Here is a 24,929-nt window from a genome sequence, read left to right as displayed (position 1 = left end):
TTATTCCCGCACACTCTGTGAGTTATTCCCGCACACTGCTCCCCATCCTCCCAGTCACTTCCACACTCTGACTTCATTGTGGACTCTCCGGGAGAAGTGTCTGTCTGATGTACTCCAATCTATGGACATCTATGGGGACCAGCAATGGGGACCACTATGGGATAAGAGGTAATGTGTGCATCTGTACGGTCCTGGATTGTGTGTGCATCTGTACGGTCCTGGATTGTGTGTGCTTGTGTACAGTCCTGGATTGCGTGTGCCATAACCTGTATGGTCCTGGATTGTGTGTGCATCTGTACAGTCCTGGATTGTGTGTGCATCTGTACAGTCCTGGATTGTGTGTGCATCTGTACGGTCCTGGATTGTGTGTGCATGTGTACAGTCCTGGATTGTGTGTGCATCTGTACGGTCCTGGATTCTGTGTGCATGTGTACAGTCCTGGATTGTGTGTGCATGTGTACGGTCCTGGACTGTGTGTGCATGTGTACAGTCCTGGACTGTGTGTGCATGTGTACAGTCCTGGATTGTGTGTGCATCTGTACAGTCCTGGATTGTGTGTGCATCTGTACGGTCCTGGATTGTGTGTGCTTGTGTACGGTCCTGGATTGTGTGTGCATCTGTACTGTCCTGGATTGTGTGTGCATTTGTACGGTCCTGGATTCTGTGTGCATGTGTACAGTCCTGGATTGTGTGTGCATCTGTACGGTCCTGGATTGTGTGTGCATTTGTACGGTCCTGGATTCTGTGTGCATGTGTACAGTCCTGGATTGTGTGTGCATCTGTACGGTCCTGGATTGTGTGTGCATTTGTACGGTCCTGGATTCTGTGTGCATGTGTACAGTCCTGGATTGTGTGTGCATCTGTACGGTCCTGGATTCTGTGTGCATGTGTACAGTCCTGGATTGTGTGTGCATGTGTACAGTCCTGGACTGTGTGTGCATGTGTACAGTCCTGGACTGTGTGTGCATGTGTACAGTCCTGGATTGTGTGTGCATCTGTACAGTCCTGGATTGTGTGTGCATCTGTACGGTCCTGGATTGTGTGTGCATCTGTACAGTCCTGGATTGTGCGTGCATCTGTACAGTCCTGGATTGTGCGTGCATCTGTACTGTCCTGGATTGTGTGTGCATCTGTACAGTCCTGGATTGTGTGTGCATGTGTACAGTCCTGGATTGTGTGTTCCTGTGTACAGTCCTGGATTGTGTGTGCATCTGTACTGTCCTGGATTGTGTGTGCATCTGTACTGTCCTGGATTGTGTGTGCATGTGTACAGTCCTGGATTGTGTGTTCCTGTGTACAGTCCTGGATTGTGTGTGCATCTGTACTGTCCTGGATTGTGTGTGCATCTGTACTGTCCTGGATTGTTTGTGCATCTGTACAGTCCTGGATTGTGTGTGCATCTGTACAGTCCTGGATTGTGTGTGCATCTGTACTGTCCTGGATTGTGTGTGCATCTGTACAGTCCTGGATTGTGTGTGCATCTGTACTGTCCTGGATTGTGTGTGCATCTGTACAGTCCTGGATTGTGTGTGCATCTGTACGGTCCTGGATTGTGTGTGCATGTGTACTGTCCTGGATTGTGTGTGCATCTGTACTGTCCTGGATTGTGTGTGCATCTGTACAGTCCTGGATTGTGTGTGCTTGTGTACGGTCCTGGATTGTGTGTGCTTGTGTACGGTCCTGGATTGTGTGTGCATCTGTACTGTCCTGGATTGTGTGTGCATTTGTACGGTCCTGGATTGTGTGTGCATCTGTAGGGTCCTGGATTGTGTGTGCATCTGTACTGTCCTGGATTGTGTGTGCATCTGTACAGTCCTGGATTGTGTGTGCATCTGTACTGTCCTGGATTGTGTGTGCATCTGTACAGTCCTGGATTGTGTGTGCATCTGTACTGTCCTGGATTGTTTGTGCATCTGTACAGTCCTGGATTGTGTGTGCATCTGTACTGTCCTGGATTGTGCGTGCATCTGTACTGTCCTGGATTGTGTGTGCATTTGTACGGTCCTGGATTGTGTGTGCATCTGTAGGGTCCTGGATTGTGTGTGCATCTGTACTGTCCTGGATTGTGTGTGCATCTGTACAGTCCTGGATTGTGTGTGCATCTGTACTGTCCTGGATTGTGTGTGCATCTGTACAGTCCTGGATTGTGTGTGCATCTGTACTGTCCTGGATTGTGTGTGCATCTGTACTGTCCTGGATTGTGCGTGCATCTGTACTGTCCTGGATTGTGTGTGCATCTGTACAGTCCTGGATTGTGTGTGCATCTGTACTGTCCTGGATTGTGCGTGCATCTGTACTGTCCTGGATTGTGTGTGCATCTGTACAGTCCTGGATTGTGTGTGCATCTGTACTGTCCTGGATTGTGTGTGCATCTGTACAGTCCTGGATTGTGTGTGCATCTGTACTGTCCTGGATTGTGTGTGCATCTGTACAGTCCTGGATTGTGTGTGCATCTGTACAGTCCTGGATTGTGTGTGCATCTGTACGGTCCTGGATTGTGTGTGCATCTGTACGGTCCTGGATTGTGTATGCATGTGTACAGTCCTGGATTGTGTGTGCATCTGTACGGTCCTGGATTGTGTGTGCATCTGTACTGTCCTGGATTGTGTGTGCGCATCTGTACGGTCCTGGATTGTGTGCGCATCTGTACGGTCCTGGATTGTGTGTGCATCTGTACGGTCCTGGATTGTGTGTGCATCTGTACAGTCCTGGATTGTGTGTGCATCTGTACGGTCCTGGATTGTGTGTGCATCTGTACAGTCCTGGATTGTGTGTGCATCTGTACGGTCCTGGATTGTGTGTGCCGTACCCTGTACAGTGCTGAATTGTGTGTGCATCTGTACAGTCCTGGATTGTAAATCGGCAGCTGCCCATTTACTACTTAATTGTCCCTGCTCGTGTAGGGACACTTGGACAGCTTGGCCCGGCAGCTGCCCATTTACTTCTATGTCAGCAGCAGGACTTCAGGATCAGTATAATTCTTCCATGTATGGGGCATCTTATTGATCTTATTATTATTATTATTATTATTATTATTCAGGATTTATATTATATACCTGAAACCATGGCTCCACCCTGCCAAAAATGGAGTCCCAATACTGGGACCAAGGTGGTCTTTTTTGACAGGTGGCGGTGCAAGGAAGTCCGCTGGACAGCAGAGAGAACACTTGAGGTCCCTTTTAAGGCTCTGTATTGCAGGAACACGTGCATCGGCCCTGCTCGTGTAGGGACACTTGGACAGCTTGGCCCGGCAGCTGCCCATTTACTACTGAATTGGCCCTGCTCGTGTAGGGACTTTTGGACAGCTTGGCCCGGCAGCTGCCCATTTACTTCTATGTCAGTCCCAATACTGGGGCTAAGGTGGTCTTTTTTGACAGGTGATGGTGAGAGGAAGTCAGCTGGACAGCAGAGAGAACAGTGAGGGCCCCTTTAAGGCTCTGCATTGCAGTGCATTGGCCCTGCTCGTGTAGGGACACTTGGACAGCTTGGCCCGGCAGCTGCCCATTCACTTCTATGTCAGCAGCAGGACTTCAGGATCAGTATAATTCTTCCATGTATGGGGCATCTTATTGATCTTATTATTATTATTATTATTATTCAGGATTTATATTATATACCTGAAACCATGGCTCCGCCCTGCCAAAAATGGAGTCCCAATACTGGGACCAAGGTGGTCTTTTTTGACAGGTGGCGGTGCAAGGAAGTCAGCTGGACAGCAGAGAGAACACTTGAGGTCCCTTTTAAGGCTCTGTATTGCAGGAACACGTGCATCGGCCCTGCTCGTGTAGGGGCACTTGGACAGCTTGGCCCGGCAGCTGCCCATTTACTACTGAATTGGCCCTGCTCGTGTAGGGACTTTTGGACAGCTTGGCCCGGCAGCTGCCCATTTACTTCTATGTCAGTCCCAATACTGGGGCTAAGGTGGTCTTTTTTGACAGGTGATGGTGAGAGGAAGTCAGCTGGACAGTAGAGAGAACACTGAGGGCCCCTTTAAGTCTCTGCATTGCTGGAACACGTGCATCGGCCCTGCTCGTGTAGGGACACTTGGACAGCTTGGCCCGGGAGCTTCCCATTTACTTCTGTCAGCAGCAGGACTTCAGGATCAGTATAATGATTCATTTTATGGCGCAACTTATTGATCATATTATTATTATTATTCAGGATTTATATTATATACCTGAAACCATGGCTCCGCCCTGCCAAAATGGAGTCCCAATACTGGGGCCAAGGTGGTCTTTTTTGACAGGTGGTGGTGCAAGGAAGTCAGCTGGACAGCAGAGAGAACAGTGAGGCCCCCTTTAAGGCTCTGCATTGCAGTGCATTGGCCCTGCTGGTGTAGGGACACTTGGACAGCTTGGCCCGGCAGCTGCCCATTTACTTCTATGTCAGCAGCAGGACTTCAGGATCAGTATAATTCTTCCATGTATGGGGCATCTTATTGATCTTATTATTATTATTATTTTTATTCAGGATTTTAATTATATACCTGAAACCATGGCTCCTCCCTGCCAAAAATGGAGTCCCATTACTGGGACCAAGGTGGTCTTTTTTGAAGGGTGGTGGTGCAAGGAAGTCAGCTGGACAGCAGAGAGAACAGTGAGGGCCCCTTTAAGGCTCTGCATTGCAGTGCATTGGCCCTGCTCGTGTAGGGACACTTGGACAGCTTGGCCCGGCAGCTGCCCATTTACTTCTATGTCAGCAGCAGGAGTTCAGGATCAGTATGATGGTTTGTTGTATAGCGCATCTTATTGATCTTATTATTATTATTCAGTATTTAAAGAGCGCCGATAGCTCAAAAGAGCTTACAATCTAATGGATCATATGATCGTATTATTCTCCCAGACAATAAATCGAACGACAATATGAATGGATATAAAATCATTGCGTGTATGGCAACCATTATGGCGGCTTCACGTCTGTGCTTTGCGGTGTTTTTATATCTCTACAAGGACATTGAAGTTATCTGCGGAGAGGGCGGAATGACCTGTTTGCTTCTTATCACTAGGGAGAGGACGGGCGGCTCTGCGCCTGCACAGCGATTGTTTGCCGTTCGTTCTTTTTTGGCTGCAGAAGGAAAGGAAACACGAGACTCCAGGAGAACGGGGAAGTACACACATGGAATCTATACAGAGGAGAAGAAGATTTGTATTTCTGTCCCTCCAGATATTTACACGCCACAAAAGCCCTGGCTAGCAATGGAGGATAGTGATCAGTCTCTGCTGCAGTTTCACTTTCACTTACAGGTCTGATGACATCACGGAGCTGGTGGCTGTTAGAGACCTTGCGCTCTTCCACCTTCCGTTTGAGGATGTCCCACAGATGCTCAATAGGGTTTAGGCCAGTCCATCACGTTTACCCTCAGCTTCTTTAGCAAGGCAGTGGTCGTCTTGGAGGTGTTTGGGGTCGTTATGTTGGAATACTGCCCTGCCCCCCAGTCTCTGAAGGGAGGGGATCATGCTCTGCTTCAGTATGTCACAGTACATGTTGGCATTCATGGTTCCCTCAATGAACTGTAGCTCCCCAGTGCCGGCAGCACTCATGCAGCCCCAGACCATGACACTCCCACCACCATGCTTGACTGTAGGAAGACACACTTGTCTTTGTACTCCTCACCTGGATGCCCCCACACACGGTTGACACCATCTGAACCAAATAAGTTTATCTTGGTCTCATCAGACCACAGGAGATGGTTCCAGTAATCCATGTCCTTAGTCTGCTTGTCTTCAGCAAACTGTTTGCAGGACTTTCTTGTGCATCATCTTTAGAAGAGGCTTCCTTCTGGGACGACATGCAGACCAATTTGATGCAGTGTGCGGCGTATGGTCTGAGCACTGACAGGCTGACCCCCCACCCCTTCAACCTCTGCAGCAATGCTGGCAGCACTCATACATCTATTTCCCAAAGACAACCTCTGGATATGACGCTGAGCACATGCACTCAACTGCTATGGTGGATGTAACGGAACCGCAACCCACACTGTGCTTGTGGGCTTCCATCAGTATACGGCTTCCTACAGTCTTGAACATAGAGATTCCAGCCGCCCCCCATACAAAACTAGCCTGAACTTAGCTTGTATGTATCTGAAAACAGCTAACTCCTTTATTGATCAAGAAACAGACTTTTATACACTCATGAATTATGTCAGTCACTACATGAACAATATTTACCCAAAACATCACACAATGGTTAGATAAGGAGGTAGAGCTGACTCGTGGCTAATCCCATCTAGACAAGGTTATCATTCACATGCTAATTAACTGAACGCACTTAAACCAGCTGGGATGACAAGACTGCCGGCAACAAAGCTAAAACAAAATACAAAATGACACATTATCCTAAGTATAAAAACAGAACACCTTATTATACAGACAATGGGAAGAGACCCCAGGATCAGCCTGTCAGTCTCCTACATTGAAGTACATGGAATACACATCAAAGCAATGCTTTGATTATTTAGGAGTCACAGACTTCATGGCAACAGGCTATAGGTCTCACAGTGTAAAGTGGGATTAAATCTTTATAGTTCTTGATATATATTGTTGACAAATATTACTCTCCTATTTAAGTAATCAAAACCATATGCTGTATCCATTAAGTCCATCATTTCTTGGTCACCCTGTGTCCCTAATAGACGCAGGGAGACTTACACATAAGAGGGGCCTAGGGGGCTGTGAGAGGGATTTCCCAACCTCTCTAATGTAAGCTGGGTTCCACAGGCCCCCCAACCAAAGTGACTTCCCTCACAGTGGACCATGGCAAGGCCTGTTCTGAGTAGAACCTGTCCTGTTAAACCGCTGTATGGTCTTGGCCACCGTGCCGCAGTTCAGTTTCAGGGTCTTAGCAATCTTCTTATAGCCTAGGTTAGTGATGCGGAACCTTGGCACCACAGATGTTTTAGAACTACATTTCCCATGATGGTCCCCGTGTTCATCCTATAAGTACATCCCCCACACAGTTAGAAAACACCCCCTAGAGCAGTGATGGGGAACCTTGGCACCCCCGATGTTTTGGAACTACATTTCCCATGATGGTCCCCGTGTTCTTTCCATAAGCCCACCCCCCACACAGTTAGAAAACACCCCCTAAAGCAGTGATGGGGAACCTTGGCACCCCAGATGTTTAGAAACTATATTTCCCATGATGGTCCCTGTGTTCATTCCATAAGTACATCCCCCACACAGTTAGAAAACACCCCCTAGGTCAGTGATGGTGAACCTTGGCACCCCAAAATGTTTTGGAACTACATTTCCCATGATGGTCCCTGTGTTCATTCCATTAGTACATCCCCCACACAGTTAGAAAACACCCCCTATGTCAGTGATGGTGAACCTTGGCACCCCAAAATGTTTTGGAACTACATTTCCCATGATGGTCCCTGTGTTCTTTCCCTAAACCCACCCCCCCACACAGTTAGAAAACACCCCCTAAAGCAGTGATGGGGAACCTTGGCACCCCAGATGTTTTAGAACTACATTTCCCATGATGGTCCCCGTGTTCATCCTATAAGTACATCCCCCACACAGTTAGAAAACACCCCCTAGAGCAGTGATGGGGAACCTTGGCACCCCCGATGTTTTGGAACTACATTTCCCATGATGGTCCCCGTGTTCTTTCCATAAGCCCACCCCCCACACAGTTAGAAAACACCCCCTAAAGCAGTGATGGGGAACCTTGGCACCCCAGATGTTTAGAAACTATATTTCCCATGATGGTCCCTGTGTTCATTCCATAAGTACATCCCCACACAGTTAGAAAACAGCCCCCTAGGTCAGTGATGGTGAACCTTGGCACCCCAAAATGTTTTGGAACTACATTTCCCATGATGGTCCCTGTGTTCATTCCATAAGTACATCCCCCACACAGTTAGAAAACACCCCCTAGAGCAGTGATGGGGAACCTTGGCACCCCAGATGTTTAGAAACCCTATTTCCCATGATGGTCCCTGTGTTCATTCCATAAGTACATCCCCCAAACAGTTAGAAAACACCCCCTAGAGCAGTGATGGGGAACCTTGGCACCCCCACATGTTTTGGAACTACATTTCACATGATGGTCCCTGTGTTCATTCCATAAGTACATCCCCCACACAGTTAGAAAACACCCCCTAGGGCAGTGATGGTGAACCTTGGCTCCCCCGATGTTTTGGAACTAAATTTCCCATGATGGTCCCCGTGTTCTTTCCATAAGCCCACCCCCACACAGTTAGAAAACACCCCCTAAAGGAGTGATGGGGAACCTTGGCACCCCAGATGTTTTGAAACTACATTTCACATGATGGTCCCTGTGTTCATTCCATAAGTACATCCCCACACAGTTAGAAAACACCCCCTAGGGCAATGATGGGGAACCTTGTCACTCCAGATGTTCTGGAACTACATTTCCCATGATGCTACACTACAGAGTGCATGAGCATCATGGGAAATGTAGTTCCAAAACATCTTGGGGTGACAAAGGTTCCCCATCACTGCTCTAGACCAGGCGACGTAGCAAGACTGAAGCCAGAGGGTCAGGATGACAGCCAGGTGGGGGAGTATTTTCTAGAGATCGTCCGATATTGTTTTTTTTAGGGCCGATAACGATTTTCTGGACACCCTTCAGGCCGTTAGCCAGGGTCGCTGATAAGGCAGGACAGTCAGCCCTCCTGTACTGAGCCTGGGCCCCAGCACTTCAAAAGTGGGGCCCAGGCACCTACTAAGCCTCCTAAGTCTCCCACTGCAAAATCGCACAGGTGATCAAATACCACCAAAAGAAAGCTCTGTTTGTGGGAAAAAAAGGACGTAAATTTTATTTGGGTACAGCGTCGCACAACCGCGCAAATTGTCCGTTAAAGTAACGCAGTGCCGAATCGCTAAATATGGTCTGGTCATTAAGGGGGGAAATCCTTTCGATCCAGAAGTGGTTAAAGGATGTCAAAATAAAATAATATGTTTTAATAATATCATAAATCTGTCTCATGTGAGAGCCAATAAAACCCTCCACTAGCAGGATGGAGCCTTGCAACCTTTTTTGCATATATATCTATATTATTAGGATGTGGCACGGGTAAAGGTCCCCCCACCATTTGCTGCTTGGATGATATCGGCCTCCGATAACCGGCCCCACTGATATTTGATCGATCCCCAATATTTTCAGAAGGAGATCAGTGATCTATTTCGCTCAGGATTAACAGAAATTGTTGTGTGTGAAGGTTCAGCAGTCAGCGGCTTCATTGCTGACATAATTCCTCTATGGGAATACTGGGCAGGAAGTCGGTTGTGTGCTGTAAAATGTCTTCCCCCCTTTATACAAACTTTATTTTGAGTATCTGAAAGGACTGCAAAATCTGTAACATGTTCATCTGTGCAGGGTATTATAAGGGAAGGTTCAAGCTGTGTTTAAAGCTTAATTGTGGATGGAGTGGGGGGAGGGGTTTAGAACCCCTGTCAGGTTTTTACTGATGAGGAGAATAGAAGCCCCTCCAATTCTACTCATAAATATCCAGAATGAGAGAATTCACCAGCAAAGGACAAACCATTTCACGTGTTAGGTCTTATTTCTGAGTGATGGAGTGGAGTATCAAAAGGATGGGAATTTACCCAATGGTGGACAATGAGTAATGAAAACTTATCTAAGTAACATTGTTTATAAACATTGATCAGACAGGAGATGGAGAGATACAAAGTAACATTGTTTATAAACATTGATCAGACGAAAGATAGAGAGATACAAAGTAACATTGTTTATAAACATTGATCAGACGGGAGATGGAGAGATACAAAGTAACATTGTTTATAAACATTGATCAGACATGAGATAGTGAGATACAAAGTAACAGTGTTTATAAACATTGATCAGACAGGAGATAGTGAGATACAAAGTAACATTGTTTATAAACATTGATCAGACAAGAGATAGAGAGATACAAAGTAACATTGTTTATAAACATTGATCAGACGGGAGATAGAGAGATACAAAGTAACATTGTTTATAAACATTGATCAGACGGGAGATAGAGAGATACAAAGTAACATTGTTTATAAACATTGATCAGAAGGGAGATAGAGAGATAAAAAGTAACATTGTTTATAAACATTGATCAGACAGGAGATAGAGAGATACAAAGTAACATTGTTTATAAACATTGATCAGACGGGAGATAGAGAGATACAAAGTAACATTGTTTATAAACATTGATCAGACGGGAGATAGAGAGATACAAAGTAACATTGTTTATAAACATTGATCAGAAGGGAGATAGAGAGATAAAAAGTAACATTGTTTATAAACATTGATCAGACGGGAGATAGAGAGATACAAAGTAACATTGTTTATAAACATTGATCAGAAGGGAGATAGAGAGATAAAAAGTAACATTGTTTATAAGCATTAATCAGACAGGAGATAGAGAGATACAAAGTAACATTGTTTATAAACATTTATCAGACAGGAGATAGAGAGATACAAAGTAACATTCTTTGATGGTAGATAAGGATTTAATATTTTTGTTAATGAACATTGATCATGGTCAAGAAAATGTGAATGTTTTTTTTTAAGTTTTATTACTTTTTTATGTATTTAGGAACAAAAACAAACATTCTATTCATCACTTTCTTATCTTTTATTCTCTCTTCATCTTCATGTTTCTCATTCATAAGAGTTCTGGAACAATCGACCTACCAGCGATCTTCCATAAAAAGACAATGAGATAGAATGCATTCATTGACTCCGCCCCCTCACATTAAACAATACTGAGGACTGATTGGAACAACGCTCGCCATTATTTGGCCTTTCATAAAAAAAAGTCCCCGGGACTTCCCGTCTGTCTTTGACCCTCGCAGGAACCCGGCGTCCCCCATCGTCTCACAGCAGACAGACATGTTTGGTGAGATTCCTAAAAGTTTTTCTTCTCTTCACAGGCCCTGTGCGTCGCAGTGACCACCAGTGATCTGACGGAGACACAAGCCCTGCTCTTCTGCGGAGCCGACATCAGCTGTACCTGCGGGGACTTCTTCTTCTCCCAGCCCCTGGAGCTGGCGCAACAGGCGGAGCAAAGGCTGCAGGAGGAGTTCCTGAAACAGAATCGGTCATCCGGTAAGGGGGGGGCAGGGACAGTGGGAGGAGCATCTGATAGGGTGTGTGTGTGTGCGCGAAGGTTAGGTCTCAGGTCATAAGACATTAGGGGTAGAGAAGGTGTTACCTTGTTCATCCAATCATATCACAGTATCCATCCATTATATATAGATCTATCTATCTATCTATCTATCTATCTATCTATCTATCTATCTATCTATCTATCTATCTATCTATCTATCTATCTATCTATCTATCTATCTATCTATCTATCTATCCACCACCACCAGCACTAATCACCACATTCATTGGAGGAAATTACCAATACATATCCTACCCAGGACTCAGCACAGGGATGGGGGGAACCCCTCATAATGGGCACAGCAGGTGTACAGACCTGGGAACTCAGCACAGGGATGGAGGGAACCCCTCATAGTGGGCACAGCAGGTGTACAGACCTGGGAACTCAGCACAGGGATGGTGAGAACCCCTCATAATGGGCACAGCAGGTGTACAGACCCGGGAACTCAGCACAGGGATGGTGGGAACCCCTCATAATGGGCACAGCAGGAGTACAGAACCGGGAACTCAGCACAGGGATGATGGGAACCCCTCATAATGGGAACAGCAGGTGTACAGACCTGGGAACTCAGCACAGGGATGGTGGGAACCCCTCATAATGGGCACAGCAGGTGTACAGACCCAGGAACTCAGCACAGGGATGGGGGGAACCCCTCATAATGGGCACAGCAGGTGTACAGGGATGGTGGGAGGGGACAACAGGGGGCGGTGCAGAGCTTCCTGAACATTTCACAGCATCCTGCCTCCGTACTCCTCCCAAAAGGCCTCAGTCATGACGCAGTGGGAGGAGTTATGCAAATAGCACAATTCTTTGACCGGTAGATGACAGTCTGGAGGAGTGGGCATTCCTAGGCTGGCCTCATTTGCATAGGCAACGCCCACATGTAATGCTGAGCATCCATGATTGAAGGGATCGGGTCTTCTTACACTGGGAGCGCTGGGTATGGGGAGCTTACACAGGGAGCGCTGGGTATGGGAAGCTTACACTGGGAGCGCTGGGTATGGGGAGCTTATACTGGGAGGGCTGGGTGTGGGGAGCTTACACTGGGAGCGCTGGGTATGGGGAGCTTACACTGGGAGCGCTGGGTATGGGGAGCTTATACTGGGAGGGCTGGGTGTGGGGAGCTTACACTGGGAGCGCTGGGTATGGGGAGCTTACACTGGGAGCGCTGGGTATGGGGAGCTTACACTGGGAACGCTGGGTGTGGGGAGCTTTCACTGGGAGCGCTGGGTATGGGAAGCTTACACTGGGAGCGCTGGGTATGGGGAGCTTACACTGGGAACGCTTGGTATGGGGAGCTTACACTGGGAGGGCTGGGTGTGGGGAGCTTACACTGGGAGCGCTAGGTGTGGGGAGCTTTCACTGGGAGCGCTGGGTATGGGGAGCTTATACTGGGAGGGCTGGGTGTGGAGAGCTTACACTGGGAGCGCTGGGTATGGGGAGCTTACACTGGAAGCGCTGGGTATGGGGAGCTTACACTGGGAGCTCTGGGTATGGGGAGCTTACACTGGGACGCTGGGTATTGGGAGCTTACACTGGGAGCGCTGGGTATGGGGAGCTTACACTGGGAGCGCTGGGTATGGGGAGCTTACACTGGGAGGGCTGGGTGTGGGGAGCTTACACTGGGAGCGCTAGGTGTGGGGAGCTTTCACTGGGAGCGCTAGGTGTGGGGAGCTTACACTGGGAGCGCTGGGTGTGGGGAGCTTACACTGGGAGCGCTGGGTATGGGGAGCTTACACTGGGAGGGCAGGGTGTGGGAAGCTTACATTGGGAGCGCTGGGTGTGGGGATCTTACACTGGGAGCGCTGGGTGTGGGAAGCTTACACTGGGAGCACTGGGTATGGGGAGCTTACACAGGGAGCGCTGGGTGTGGGAAGCTTACACTGGAAGCACTGGGTATGGGGAGCTTACACTGGGAGCGCTGGGTATGGGGAGCTTACACTGGGAGCGCTGGGTATGGGGAGCTTACACAGGGAGCGCTGGGTATGGGAAGCTTACACTGGGAGCGCTGGGTATGGGGAGCTTATACTGGGAGGGCTGGGTGTGGGGAGCTTACACTGGGAGCGCTGGGTATGGGGAGCTTACACTGGGAGCGCTGGGTATGGGGAGCTTATACTGGGAGGGCTGGGTGTGGGGAGCTTACACTGGGAGCGCTGGGTATGGGGAGCTTACACTGGGAGCGCTGGGTATGGGGAGCTTACACTGGGAACGCTGGGTGTGGGGAGCTTTCACTGGGAGCGCTGGGTATGGGAAGCTTACACTGGGAGCGCTGGGTATGGGGAGCTTACACTGGGAACGCTTGGTATGGGGAGCTTACACTGGGAGGGCTGGGTGTGGGGAGCTTTCACTGGGAGCGCTAGGTGTGGGGAGCTTTCACTGGGAGCGCTGGGTATGGGGAGCTTATACTGGGAGGGCTGGGTGTGGAGAGCTTACACTGGGAGCGCTGGGTATGGGGAGCTTACACTGGGAGCGCTGGGTATGGGGAGCTTACACTGGGAGCCCTGGGTATGGGGAGCTTACACTGGGACGCTGGGTATTGGGAGCTTACACTGGGAGCGCTGGGTATGGGGAGCTTACACTGGGAGCGCTGGGTATGGGGAGCTTACACTGGGAGGGCTGGGTGTGGGGAGCTTACACTGGGAGCGCTAGGTGTGGGGAGCTTTCACTGGGAGCGCTAGGTGTGGGGAGCTTACACTGGGAGCGCTGGGTGTGGGGAGCTTACACTGGGAGCGCTGGGTATGGGGAGCTTACACTGGGAGGGCAGGGTGTGGGAAGCTTACATTGGGAGCGCTGGGTGTGGGGATCTTACACTGGGAGCGCTGGGTGTGGGAAGCTTACACTGGGAGCACTGGGTATGGGGAGCTTACACAGGGAGCGCTGGGTGTGGGAAGCTTACACTGGAAGCACTGGGTATGGGGAGCTTACACTGGGAGCGCTGGGTATGGGGAGCTTACACTGGGAGCACTGGGTATGGGGAGCTTACACTGGGAGCGCTGGGTATGGGGAGCTTACACTGGGAGCGCTGGGTATGGGGAGCTTACACTGGGAGCACTGGGTATAGGGAGCTTACACTGGGACGCTGGGTATTGGGAGCTTACACTGGGAGCGCTGGGTATGGGGAGCTTACACTGGGAGCGCTGGGTGTGGGGAGCTTACACTGGGAGCACTGGGTATGAGGAGCTTACACTGGGACGCTGGGTATGGGGTGCTTACACTGGGAGCGCTGGGTATGGGGAACTTGCACTGGGAGCGCTGGGCATGGGGAGCTTACACTGGGAGCGCTGGGTATGGGGAGCTTACACACGGAGCGCTGGGTATGGGGAGCTTACACTGGGAGTGCTGGGTATGGGGAGCTTACACTGGGAGCACTGGGTATTGGTAGCTTACACTGGGAGCGCTGGGTATGGGGAGCTTACACTGGGACACTGGGTATTGGGAGCTTACACTGGGAGCGCTGGGTATGGGGAGCTTACACTGGGAGCGCTGGGTATTGGGAGCTTACACTGGGAGCGCTGGATATTTGAAGCTTACACTGGGAGCGCTGGGTATTGGGAGCTTACACTGGTAGCGCTGGGTATGGGGAGCTTACACAGCGAGCGCCGGGTATGGGGAGCTTACACTGGGAGCGCTGGGTATGGGGAGCTTACACTGGGAGCGCTGGGTATGGGGAGCTTACACAGGGAGCGCTGGGTATGGGGAGCTTACACTGGGAGCGCTGGGTATGGGGAGCTTACACTGGGAGCGCTGGGTATGGGGAGCTTACACAGGGAGCGCCGGGTATGGGGAGCTTACACTGGGAGCGCCGGGTATTGGGAGCTTACACTGGGAGCGCTGGGTATGGGGAGCTTACACTGGGAGTGCTGGGTATGGGGAGCTTACACTGGGAGCGCTGGGTATGGGGAGCTTACACTGGGAGCGCTGGGTATGGGGAGCTTACACTGGGAGCGCTGGGTATTGGGAGCTTACACTGGGAGCGCTGGGTATTGGGAGCTTACACTGGGAGCGCTGGGTATTGGGAGCTTACACTGGGAGCGCTGGGTATTGGGAGCTTACACTGGGAGCGCTGGGTATTGGGAGAGATTTGTGTTGTATGGGGATGAAGGGGAGGAATATTCCTCCTCTGGGTCACTCCGGGGGGAATTTGCCGCAGATAACAGAGTGACCTCATCTGGTTTGGAATGTTCTGGAAATGACCCCAGACTCAGGTGGGGGGGATCAATACAATGCTGAGGTCACCCTGCACACTGTAATAAAGCAATAATTCTCCCCCATTATTCCTGGCTAACTCTAAATCTGATGACTTGTAAAGGCTTTTAGAGCTCCACCTATGGACAGTTTTGGGTAGAGCAGTTTTTTTTTCTTGACATGTTTGGTATCTATTTACTCGGCACAATCTCATCTTTTATATTTTACCCAAAATTTGTGTATAATAGTGTGTTTGTGTGCACTGATAATTAATTTGAGTTTGCATTTTTTCCCCCAAAATTTAGTTACAGGACCATTTTATTCTACGGGGTCTCAGCTTTTGGGAAGTACACTGTGTTTTGGTGTGTTTTCATGTTAAAAATGTGTGTTTTAGGATGTGTGTGCGCAAAATGGGGTGTGGGGGGGGGGAGGGGGGAATGGCACTGGCAGGAAAAGAGTTAAACTTTGGATGGACAGCATGTCATTGGTGTATGGAGGACCGGTGCCCTTTAAAGGGACGGGTAAGACCACTGTACTCAGACAAAAATCTCCTTCTTGGATGTTGGCCCAGTGAATGCTAATTGAAAGTTGCAGCGCAAAATGCGGACAGCGAGCACCTTGTGACTGGTGGCACAATGTCGCCTTTGTACGCCGTGTCGCCGCTTCTGTGCTGCTCTTCTGACATCTTGTGGTGAAAGTTGGTAGAGCAGCATACAGATATATTATTAGACCAATATCTCTTGCAAAGTAATAACTGTAAATGATGACCTCTTGTGGTGAAAGTTGGTACAGCAGTGTACGAATACAGTAACCTCCCCTCCATCGCAGGGGGTTACGTTCTAGATCTAGACCCACCCGCGATAACTGAAAATCCTCAAAATAGAAATACCCTATTTAAATACACCCTAGGCATTTTTTATAACTTCAAAGCATTGTAAAGTCTTTAAACACACATAAAAGATATTAATAGAGAGCAAGAGCAATGGAAAACACAAAAATATTGTGCAAACAGTATAAAAAATAGAGTATGTACATACTCAGCAGCAAAGAAGACGATGATGATGATGCTGTGCAGTATGATGACGATGATGATGATGCTGTGCAGTATGATGACGATGATGATGAAGCTGTGCAGTATGATGACGATGATGATGATGCTGTGCAGTATGATGACGATGATGATGATGCTGTGCAGTATGATGACGATGATGATGATGCTGTGCAGTATGATGACGATGATGATGATGCTGTGCAGTATGATGACGATGATGATGATGCTGTGCAGTATGATGACGATGATGATGAAGCTGTGCAGTATGATGACAATGATGATGATGCTGTGCAGTATGATGACGATGATGATGATGCTGTGCAGTATGATGACAATGATGATGAAGCTGTGCAGTATGATGACGATGATGATGAAGCTGTGCAGTATGATGACGATGATTAGTTGCACTGCACAGAAAATAAGAGCAGCTACTGTTCTTCTGAAGGCGCCTCTTCAGGTGTAGGTGGGTCGTCTTCTTGCTGCTCCAGAACCTCCACTTCTACATCATTGGCCGTGTAGGTACTTGGGGTGGATGCTGCCTTCTTCTGTCTTGTGAAGAACATAGTTATGGGCAGTTGCTTGGCCTGTTTATTCTTTTGGGCGAGGAGGTTCTTGTACACCTGGATGGCTCCATCTGTGCTGTTTTGGAACTGCAGTGAACGAACCATGTCCGGATCCCACTCAGCTAACATCTGTTTCAGGTCATTGGCCATACGCATGACCCTCCCAAGGCACTCAATTGAGAAGCCTTCATCTTCATCCTCTCCCCTTTCCTCCACTTCCTTCTCACTCGCTGACTTGGTGAGTTCTGACAGATCCTCATTGGTTAGTGGAGCTGAATGGGTTTCAATTAGGTCATTGACGTCGTCCTGGGTCATATCCTGAAAACCTTCACCTCCTAGCAACTTCGCCAGCCTAATTGCCTTGTCCATGGCCGAATGATGAACTTTGTCAGGAGAGAACCCTTTATAATAGTGAACAATTTCTGGCCAAAGCCTCTTCCAACATTCATGCAGGGTCTCCTTCTTCATCTCCTTGAGGGCCTTTTGTATGTTTTCCAGACAGATTGCAATAGTGCAATTACTCCAGTAGTCCTTCAGATTTAAATTTTCATCATTGTTCATGGATTCGACAAGATGGGGCACTATTCCTCCCACTGACACCAATGATGGGGCACTATTCCTCCCACTGACACCAATGATGGGGCATTATTCCTCCCACTGACACCAATGATGGGGCACTATTCCTCCCACTGACACCAATGATGGGGCATTATTCCTCCCATTGACACCAATGATGGGGCACTATTCATCTCACTGATACCAATGATGGGGCACTATTCCTCCAACTGACACCAATGATGGGGCATTATTCCTCCCACTGACACCAATGATGGGGCATTATTCCTCCCACTGACACCAATGATGGGGCACTATTCCTCCCACTGACACCAATGATGGGGCACTATTCCTCCCACTGACACCAATGATGGGGCACTATTCCTCCCACTGACACCAATGATGGGGCACTATTCCTCCCACTGGTACCAATGATGGGGCACTATTCCTCCCACTAACACCAATGATGGGACACTATTCCTCCCACTGACACCAATGATGGGGCACTATTCCTCCCACTGACACCAATGATGGGACACTATTCCCCCCACTGACACCAATGATGGGGCACTATTCCTCCCACTGACACCAATGATGGGGCACTATTCCTCCCACTGACACCAACAATGGGGCACTATTCCTCCCACTGACACCAATGATGGGGCACTATTTCTCCCACTGACACCAACAATGGGGCACTATTCCTCCCACTGGTACCAATGATGGGGCACTATTCCTCCCACTGGTACCAATGATGGGGCACTATTCCTCCCACTGATACCAATGATGGGGCACTTTTCCTCCCACTGACACCAATGATGGGGCACTATTCCTTCCACTGACACCAATGATGGTACACTATTCCTCCCACTGACACCAATGATGGGGCACTATTCCTTCAACTGACACCAATTATGGGGCACTATTCCTCCCACTGATACCAATGATGGGACACTATTCCTCCCACTGACACCAATGATGGGACACTATTCCCCCCACTGACACCAATGATGGGGCACTATTCCTCCCACTGACACCAATGATGGGACACTATTCCCCCCACTGACACCAATGATGGGGCACTATTCCTCCCACTGACAGCAATGATGGGGCACTATTCTTCCCTCTGACACCAATGATGGGACACTATTCCCCCCACTGACACCAATGATGGGGCACTATTCCTCCCACTGACACCAATGATGGGGCACTATTCTTCCAAATACAGATGCAGATTTTCTTCCACTGACACAAAGCATTTTCTACTCCCACAAGCCACAGTCTGGCCCCCTTAAAGTCTGAAGGACAGTAAACTGGCCCCTTGTTTATAAAGTTTGGAGACCCCTGTATTGCACCAATATCTCTGCAAAATAATAACTGTAAATGTGACATCTAGTGGTGAAAGTTGGTACAGCAGCGAACGGATATCAGATAACTGTCTTTGCAAAGTCATAATTGTATTTAACCTGATTCTTTGACAGTTTGAACTTTAAAAGATGAATTAATTAATGCCGGATCATGGAGAAGTGCAACAATGTCTCACCCAATCAGTGTGGTTGGTTTACTACAGTAGTAGACTATGGTCACATTGCAAAGTAAATTTTCATTTAGCTTAGTAAATGAAGCTGTACAGACAACAATCATCCAATAGTGTGCAAGCAAAAATCCCAATATTTTTAAAAGTCACCTTGCATGTGATTGGGTACTCATTACAAAGTGAATTCTTTCCTTATTCACTCAGCTCAGTGGAAATTCACTTAGCAAAGTGAAAATCTTCTACTCCTTTAATAAATGATCTCCAGTATCTGAGCAGATGATGATTGGTAAGTCATTGGATTCCTTCACATAGACCAGTTACAGTATCAGATATCAGTTCCAAAACTTCCCAAAACCTTTATAGGTTTCCCTAAAAAAAGCAACATCTGGGATCCCTAGTGACCAGTGCCGGGACAAGGTCATCTAGAGCTCAGGGTGAACATGCCAAACTACCCCCCCCCCCCCCAAGATGTATGAGCATTGTGTATCAGCAAAAGCACAAAAACACTGAGCACTAATCTGCATGATTACCCCCTTAGCATAAATCCCCCCCCCTCCAAGTACAAATCCGCCCCCTCCTGAAATACCCCCACCCAGCACAAATCTTGGTCCCCCATCCCCCAAAACACCTTAACTCAAATGCCCCCTACCCCCCCCAAAAAATGTACCCCTCCTAGAACAAATCCTCTACCCCTAAAATGAGCCCCCCTGGTACACATCTTCTCTCCCCCACTTCAAATTTCCCCCTCCCAGCACAAATTCCCCCCCTTTAGCACAAATCATCTTCCCCCAGCCCCCTTCCTAACACAAATCTCCCTAAATCACCCCCCCAAAAAAAATGTCCTCTCCTAGAAAAATACTTACCCACTGCTGCCCCCAAATTCCTTCTTCCAACATAAATCCCTCCCCCCCAATCTCCGTGTGGTACCCCCTCACCTCACATGATACCACAGTGCCCAGGGCAGCCGCCCCCTTCCGCCCACCCCTGCCTGTGACCGGTAGTCTTTCTACAATATTGTTGAATTATTTGGAGCTGGAGAGAGTCCAGAGAAGGGCAACTAAACTAATTAGGGGATTGGAGGACCTTAATTATGAAGAGCGTCTGCAATCGCTTGATTTATTCTCCCTGGAGAAGAGACGCCTGAGAGGGGACATGATAGCAATTTATAAATATCTCAATGGGGATCTCGGCATAGAAAAAAAGCTATTAAATCGGAGGGATTGCATGAGGACTCGAGGGCATACAATGCGATTAGAGGAAAAGCGTTTTAACCTCAGGCAACGTGGGGGGTTCTTTACTGTTAGGGCTACAAGATTGTGGAATTCTCTACCACAAGAGGTGGTTTCTGCGGGAAGTATGGTGGCTTTCAAAAGACTCTTAGATGTACATCTCAAGGATCAGAACATTCAGGGGGTATGAGAGATGATTACGGCCACACACACCTACACAGGTTGAACTGGATGGACTATTGTCTTTATTCAACCTCACCTACTATGTAACTATGTAACTATGTAACTATGATAGCACAAAGAAATGGTTGCTGCCCCCCCTGTAACTGGTCCCTGCAGTAAGGAGCATTGGAAGCATGCGTAAGACACAGAACCCCGGAAAGCATGAGCTTCCATATTGTTGGAGACTCACAGAATTTAGAGTTAGGACCACAGATAATGGGCTCTGGGGCTTACACATGTATTTGCAGATGTGTGCAACTAAACCCCTATTTTTACCGCATACTGTTAGACAGGTCAGTTTGGTTGGTCGCAGACTGGTCAGTAAGGAGAGTTTGGAATCTTTTTGTGTCTTGAATTATTCAATGATATTTGCTGTTTTTGGGGTATATTAGTGACAGACTTTATGACGGCTTGTATTATCATCTCCTCTCCCGGCAGAGACGCCGCGTCTGGATCCGGGGCCAAATCTGGAGAAGCAGTATTATACCATGCACCACTCCATCACTCATAATGGATACCTCTACAAGACCTCGTCCATGGCCAAACTGGTCACCGACAGGAAGGCCAAGGAAGGTACGTCTAGATGATAAGGGCCCATGATTCAGTGGCAGTGCTATGATTGGCTCCCATTCTATTGGTGTTATATGTTTGCCGTCCTTTTACGATCTCTTTGCAGAGTTCAGCCGACGCTGGTGTGTACTCAATGACGGGGTGCTGAGCTACTACGAGAACAACCACAGCAATTCCCCCAACGGCGAGATCCGCATGGACGAGATCGTGTGTGTGGCAGTGATCCCGCCGGAAACACACGGGTGAGCGCGATCATACACTGATCAAAATTATAAAACGTAACACTTTTGTTTTTGCCCCCATTTTTCATGAGCTGAACTCAAAGATCTCAGACTTTTCTATATACACAAAAGGCCGATTTCTCTCAAATATTGTTCACAAATCTGTGTAAATCTGTGTTAGTGATCACTTCTCCTTTGCCGGGATAATCCGTCCACCTCACAGGTGTGGCATATCAAGATGCTGATTGGACAGCATGATTATTGCACAGGTGTGCCTTAGGCTGCCCACAATAAAAGGCCACTCTAAAATGTGCAGTTTTATCACACAGCACAATGCCACAGATGTGGCAAGTTCTGAGGGAGGGTGCAATTGGCATGCTGACTGCAGGAATGTCCACCAGAGCTGTTGCCCAGGAATTGAATGTTCATTTCTCTACCATAAGCTGTCTCCAAAGGCGTTCCAGAGAACTTGGCAGTACATCCAACCGGCCTCACAACCGCAGACCACATGTATCCACACCAGCCCAGGACCTCCACATCCAGCATCTTCACCTCCAAGATGGTCTGAGATCAGCCCAGGATCTCCACATCCAGCATCTTCACCTCCAAGATGGTCTGAGACCAGCCCAGGACCTCCACATCCAGCATCTTCACCTCCAAGATGGTCTGAGACCAGCCCAGGACCTCCACATCCAGCATCTTCACCTCCAAGATGGTCTGAGACCAACCCAGGACCTCCGCATCCATCATCTTCACCTCCAAGATGGTCTGAGACCAGCCACCCGGACAGCTGCTGCAACAATCGCTTTGCATAACCAAAGAATTTCTGCACAACTGTCAGAAACTGTCTCAGGGAAGCTCATCTGCATGCTCGTCGTCCTCATCGGGGTCTCCACCTAACTGCAGTTCGTCGTCGTGACCAACTTGAGTGGGCAAATGGTCACATTGGATGGCATCTGGCAATTTGGAGAGGTGTTCTCTTCATGGATGAATCCCGGTTTCCACTGTACAGGGCAGATGGCAGGCGGCATGAATGGCGTCGTGTGGGTGAGCAGTTTGCTGATGTCAATGTTGTGGATGGAGTGGCCCATGGTGGCGGTGGGGTTATGGTATAGGCAGGCGTACGTTGTGGATGGAGTGGCCCATGGTGGCGGTGGAGTTATGGTATGGGCAGGCGTACGTTGTGGATGGAGTGGCCCATGGTGGCGGTGGGGTTATGGTATGGGCAGGCGTACGTTGTGTATGGAGTGGGCCATGGTGGCGGTGGGGTTATGCTATGGGCAGGCGTATGTTGTGGATGGAGTGGCCCATGGTGGCGGTGGGGTTATGGTATAGGCAGGCGTACGTTGTGGATGGAGTGGCCCATGGTGGAGGTGGGGTTATGGTATGGGCAGACGTACGTTGTGCATGGAGTGGCCCATGGTGGCGGTGGGGTTAGGGTATGGGCAGGCGTACGTTGTGGATAGAGTGGCCCATAGTGGCGGTGGGGTTATGGTATGGGCAGGTGTGCGTTGTGGATGGAGTGGCCCATGGTGGCAGTGAGGTTATGGTATGTGCAGGCGTACGTTGTGGATAGAGTGGCCCATAGTGGCAGTGGGGTATGGTATGGGCAGGTGTACGTTGTGCATGGAGTGGCCCATGGTGGAGGTGGGGTTATGGTATGGGCAGGCGTACGTTGTGGATGGAGTGGCCCATGGTGGCAGTGGGGTTATGCTATGGGCAGGCGTATGTTGTGGATAGAGTGGCCCATGGTGGCGGTGGGGTTATGGTATGGGCAGGCGTACGTTGTGGATGGAGTGTCCCATGGTGGCGGTGGGGTTATGGTATGGGCAGGCGTACGTTGTGGATGGAGTGTCCCATGGTGGTGGTGGGGTTATGGTATGGGCAGGCGTACGTTGTGGATGGAGTGGACTATGGTGGTGGTGGGGTTATGGTATGGGCAGGCGTACGTTGTGAATGGAGTGGCCCATGGTGGCAGTGGGGTTATGGTATGGGCAGACGTACGTTGTGAATGGAGTGGCCCATGGTGGCGGTGGGGTTATGGTATGGGCAGGCGTACGTTGTGGATGGAGTGTCCCATGGTGGTGGTGGGGTTATGGTATGGGCAGGCGTACGTTGTGGATGGAGTGGACTATGGTGGTGGTGGGGTTATGGTATGGGCAGGCGTACGTTGTGAATGGAGTGGCCCATGGTGGCGGTGGGGTTATGGTATGGGCAGGCGTACCTTGTGGATGGAGAGGCCCATGGTGGCGGTGGGGTTATGGTATGGGCAGGCGTATGTTATGGACAAGGAACACAGGTGCATTTTATTGATGGCATTTTGAATGCACAGAGATACCGTGACGAGATCCTGAGGCCCATTGTTGTGCCATTCATCCACGACCATCACCTCATGTTGCAGCATGATAATGCACGGCCCCATGGTGCAAGGATCTGTACACAATTCCTGGAAGCTGAAAACATCCCAGTTCTTCCATGGCCAGCATACTCATCGCACATGTCACCCATTGGGCATGTTTGGGATGCTCTGGATCGGCGAATACGACAGCGTGTTCCAGGTCCTGCCAATATCCAGCAACTTAACACAGCCATTGAAGAGGAGTGAAACAACATTCCACAGGCCACAACCACCAACCTGATAAACTCTATGCCAAGGAGATGTGTTGCACCGCGTGAGGCAAATGGTGGTCACACCAGATACTGACTGGTTTTCGGAACTCCGGTTGTGAGGCCGGTTGGATGTACTGCCAAATTCTCTGAAACGCCTTTGGAGACGGCTTATGGTAGAGAAATGAATATTCAATTCACGGGCAACAGCTCTGGTAGACATTCCTGCAGTCAGCATGCCAATTGCACGCCCCTCAAAACTTGTGACATCTGTGGAATTGCGCTGTGTGATAAAACTGCACATTTTAGAGTGGCCTTTTATTGTGGGCAGCCTAAGGCACACCTGTGCTATAATCATGCTGTCTAATCAGCATCTTGATATGCCACACCTGTGAGATGGATGGATTATCCCAGCAAAGGAGAAGCGCTCACTAACACAGATTTACACAGATTTGTGAAGAATATTGGAGAGAAATCGGCCTTTTGTGTACATAGAAAAAGTCTGAGATCTTTGAGTTCAGCTCATGAGAAATGGGGGCAAAAACAAAAGCGTTGCGTTTTATAATTTTGTTGAGTGTAAATGTCACTTCTGGTGGTAGGATTTTTCGGGGCTAAACAGGAATGATTAGGTCATAGTTCAGGGTGCAACTTTAACTTCATCGCTCTCTCTTTTAAGAAGTGTCACTTTTTGGGCTTTTTTTTTAATCAATTGTTTGGTAACAATATTTACAACATGTTTTTAATTAGAATATTATTTGGGGCATCCGTGAGTTTTAGATTACAAATCCTGGGGGAAGGGGGGTTTCTAATTATAAAGCCCAGCACTGCATGCACATTTTTTGGTGGCGATAGACAGACAGTAGACTTCTCGAAGAACTCTACAACTGAACTCCGCCAGTTGTAGACCTCTTAATGCCTCTGCCATAGGCTAATGTAGAGTTTTTAGGCCCAGACTTGATTCTACCTTTCAGTCTCTTCAGCCTCTGCCACAGGCCAGGTTAGGACTCTTCAAGCCTCTTTCTGAGGCCAGTCCAGGACAATCCAGGTCTAGACGGGCA

The 24,929-nt window shown here is 48.8% G+C and overlaps 1 protein-coding gene across 6 annotated transcripts in view; it reads left to right on the top strand.

Moving 5' to 3' along the window:
- ARAP1 (ArfGAP with RhoGAP domain, ankyrin repeat and PH domain 1) overlaps positions 1-24,929 on the top strand; it is a 406,767-nt gene that overhangs the window by 312,921 nt on the left and 68,917 nt on the right. For all 6 annotated transcript variants that reach the window (XM_082244568.1, XM_082244572.1, XM_082244571.1 and 3 more), the window contains exons 14-16: positions 10,896-11,070; positions 20,912-21,046; positions 21,150-21,285. In XM_082244568.1, the coding sequence (XP_082100694.1) occupies positions 10,896-11,070; positions 20,912-21,046; positions 21,150-21,285 (446 nt within the window). The remainder of the gene's footprint in view (positions 1-10,895; positions 11,071-20,911; positions 21,047-21,149; positions 21,286-24,929) is intronic.

The sequence above is a fragment of the Pelophylax lessonae genome, assembly GCF_965119305.1.
Source record: "Pelophylax lessonae genome assembly, chromosome: 2".
In the NCBI taxonomy this organism is placed as follows: Eukaryota; Metazoa; Chordata; class Amphibia; order Anura; family Ranidae; genus Pelophylax; species Pelophylax lessonae.
This window is presented reverse-complemented; position numbering and strand designations above follow the sequence as displayed.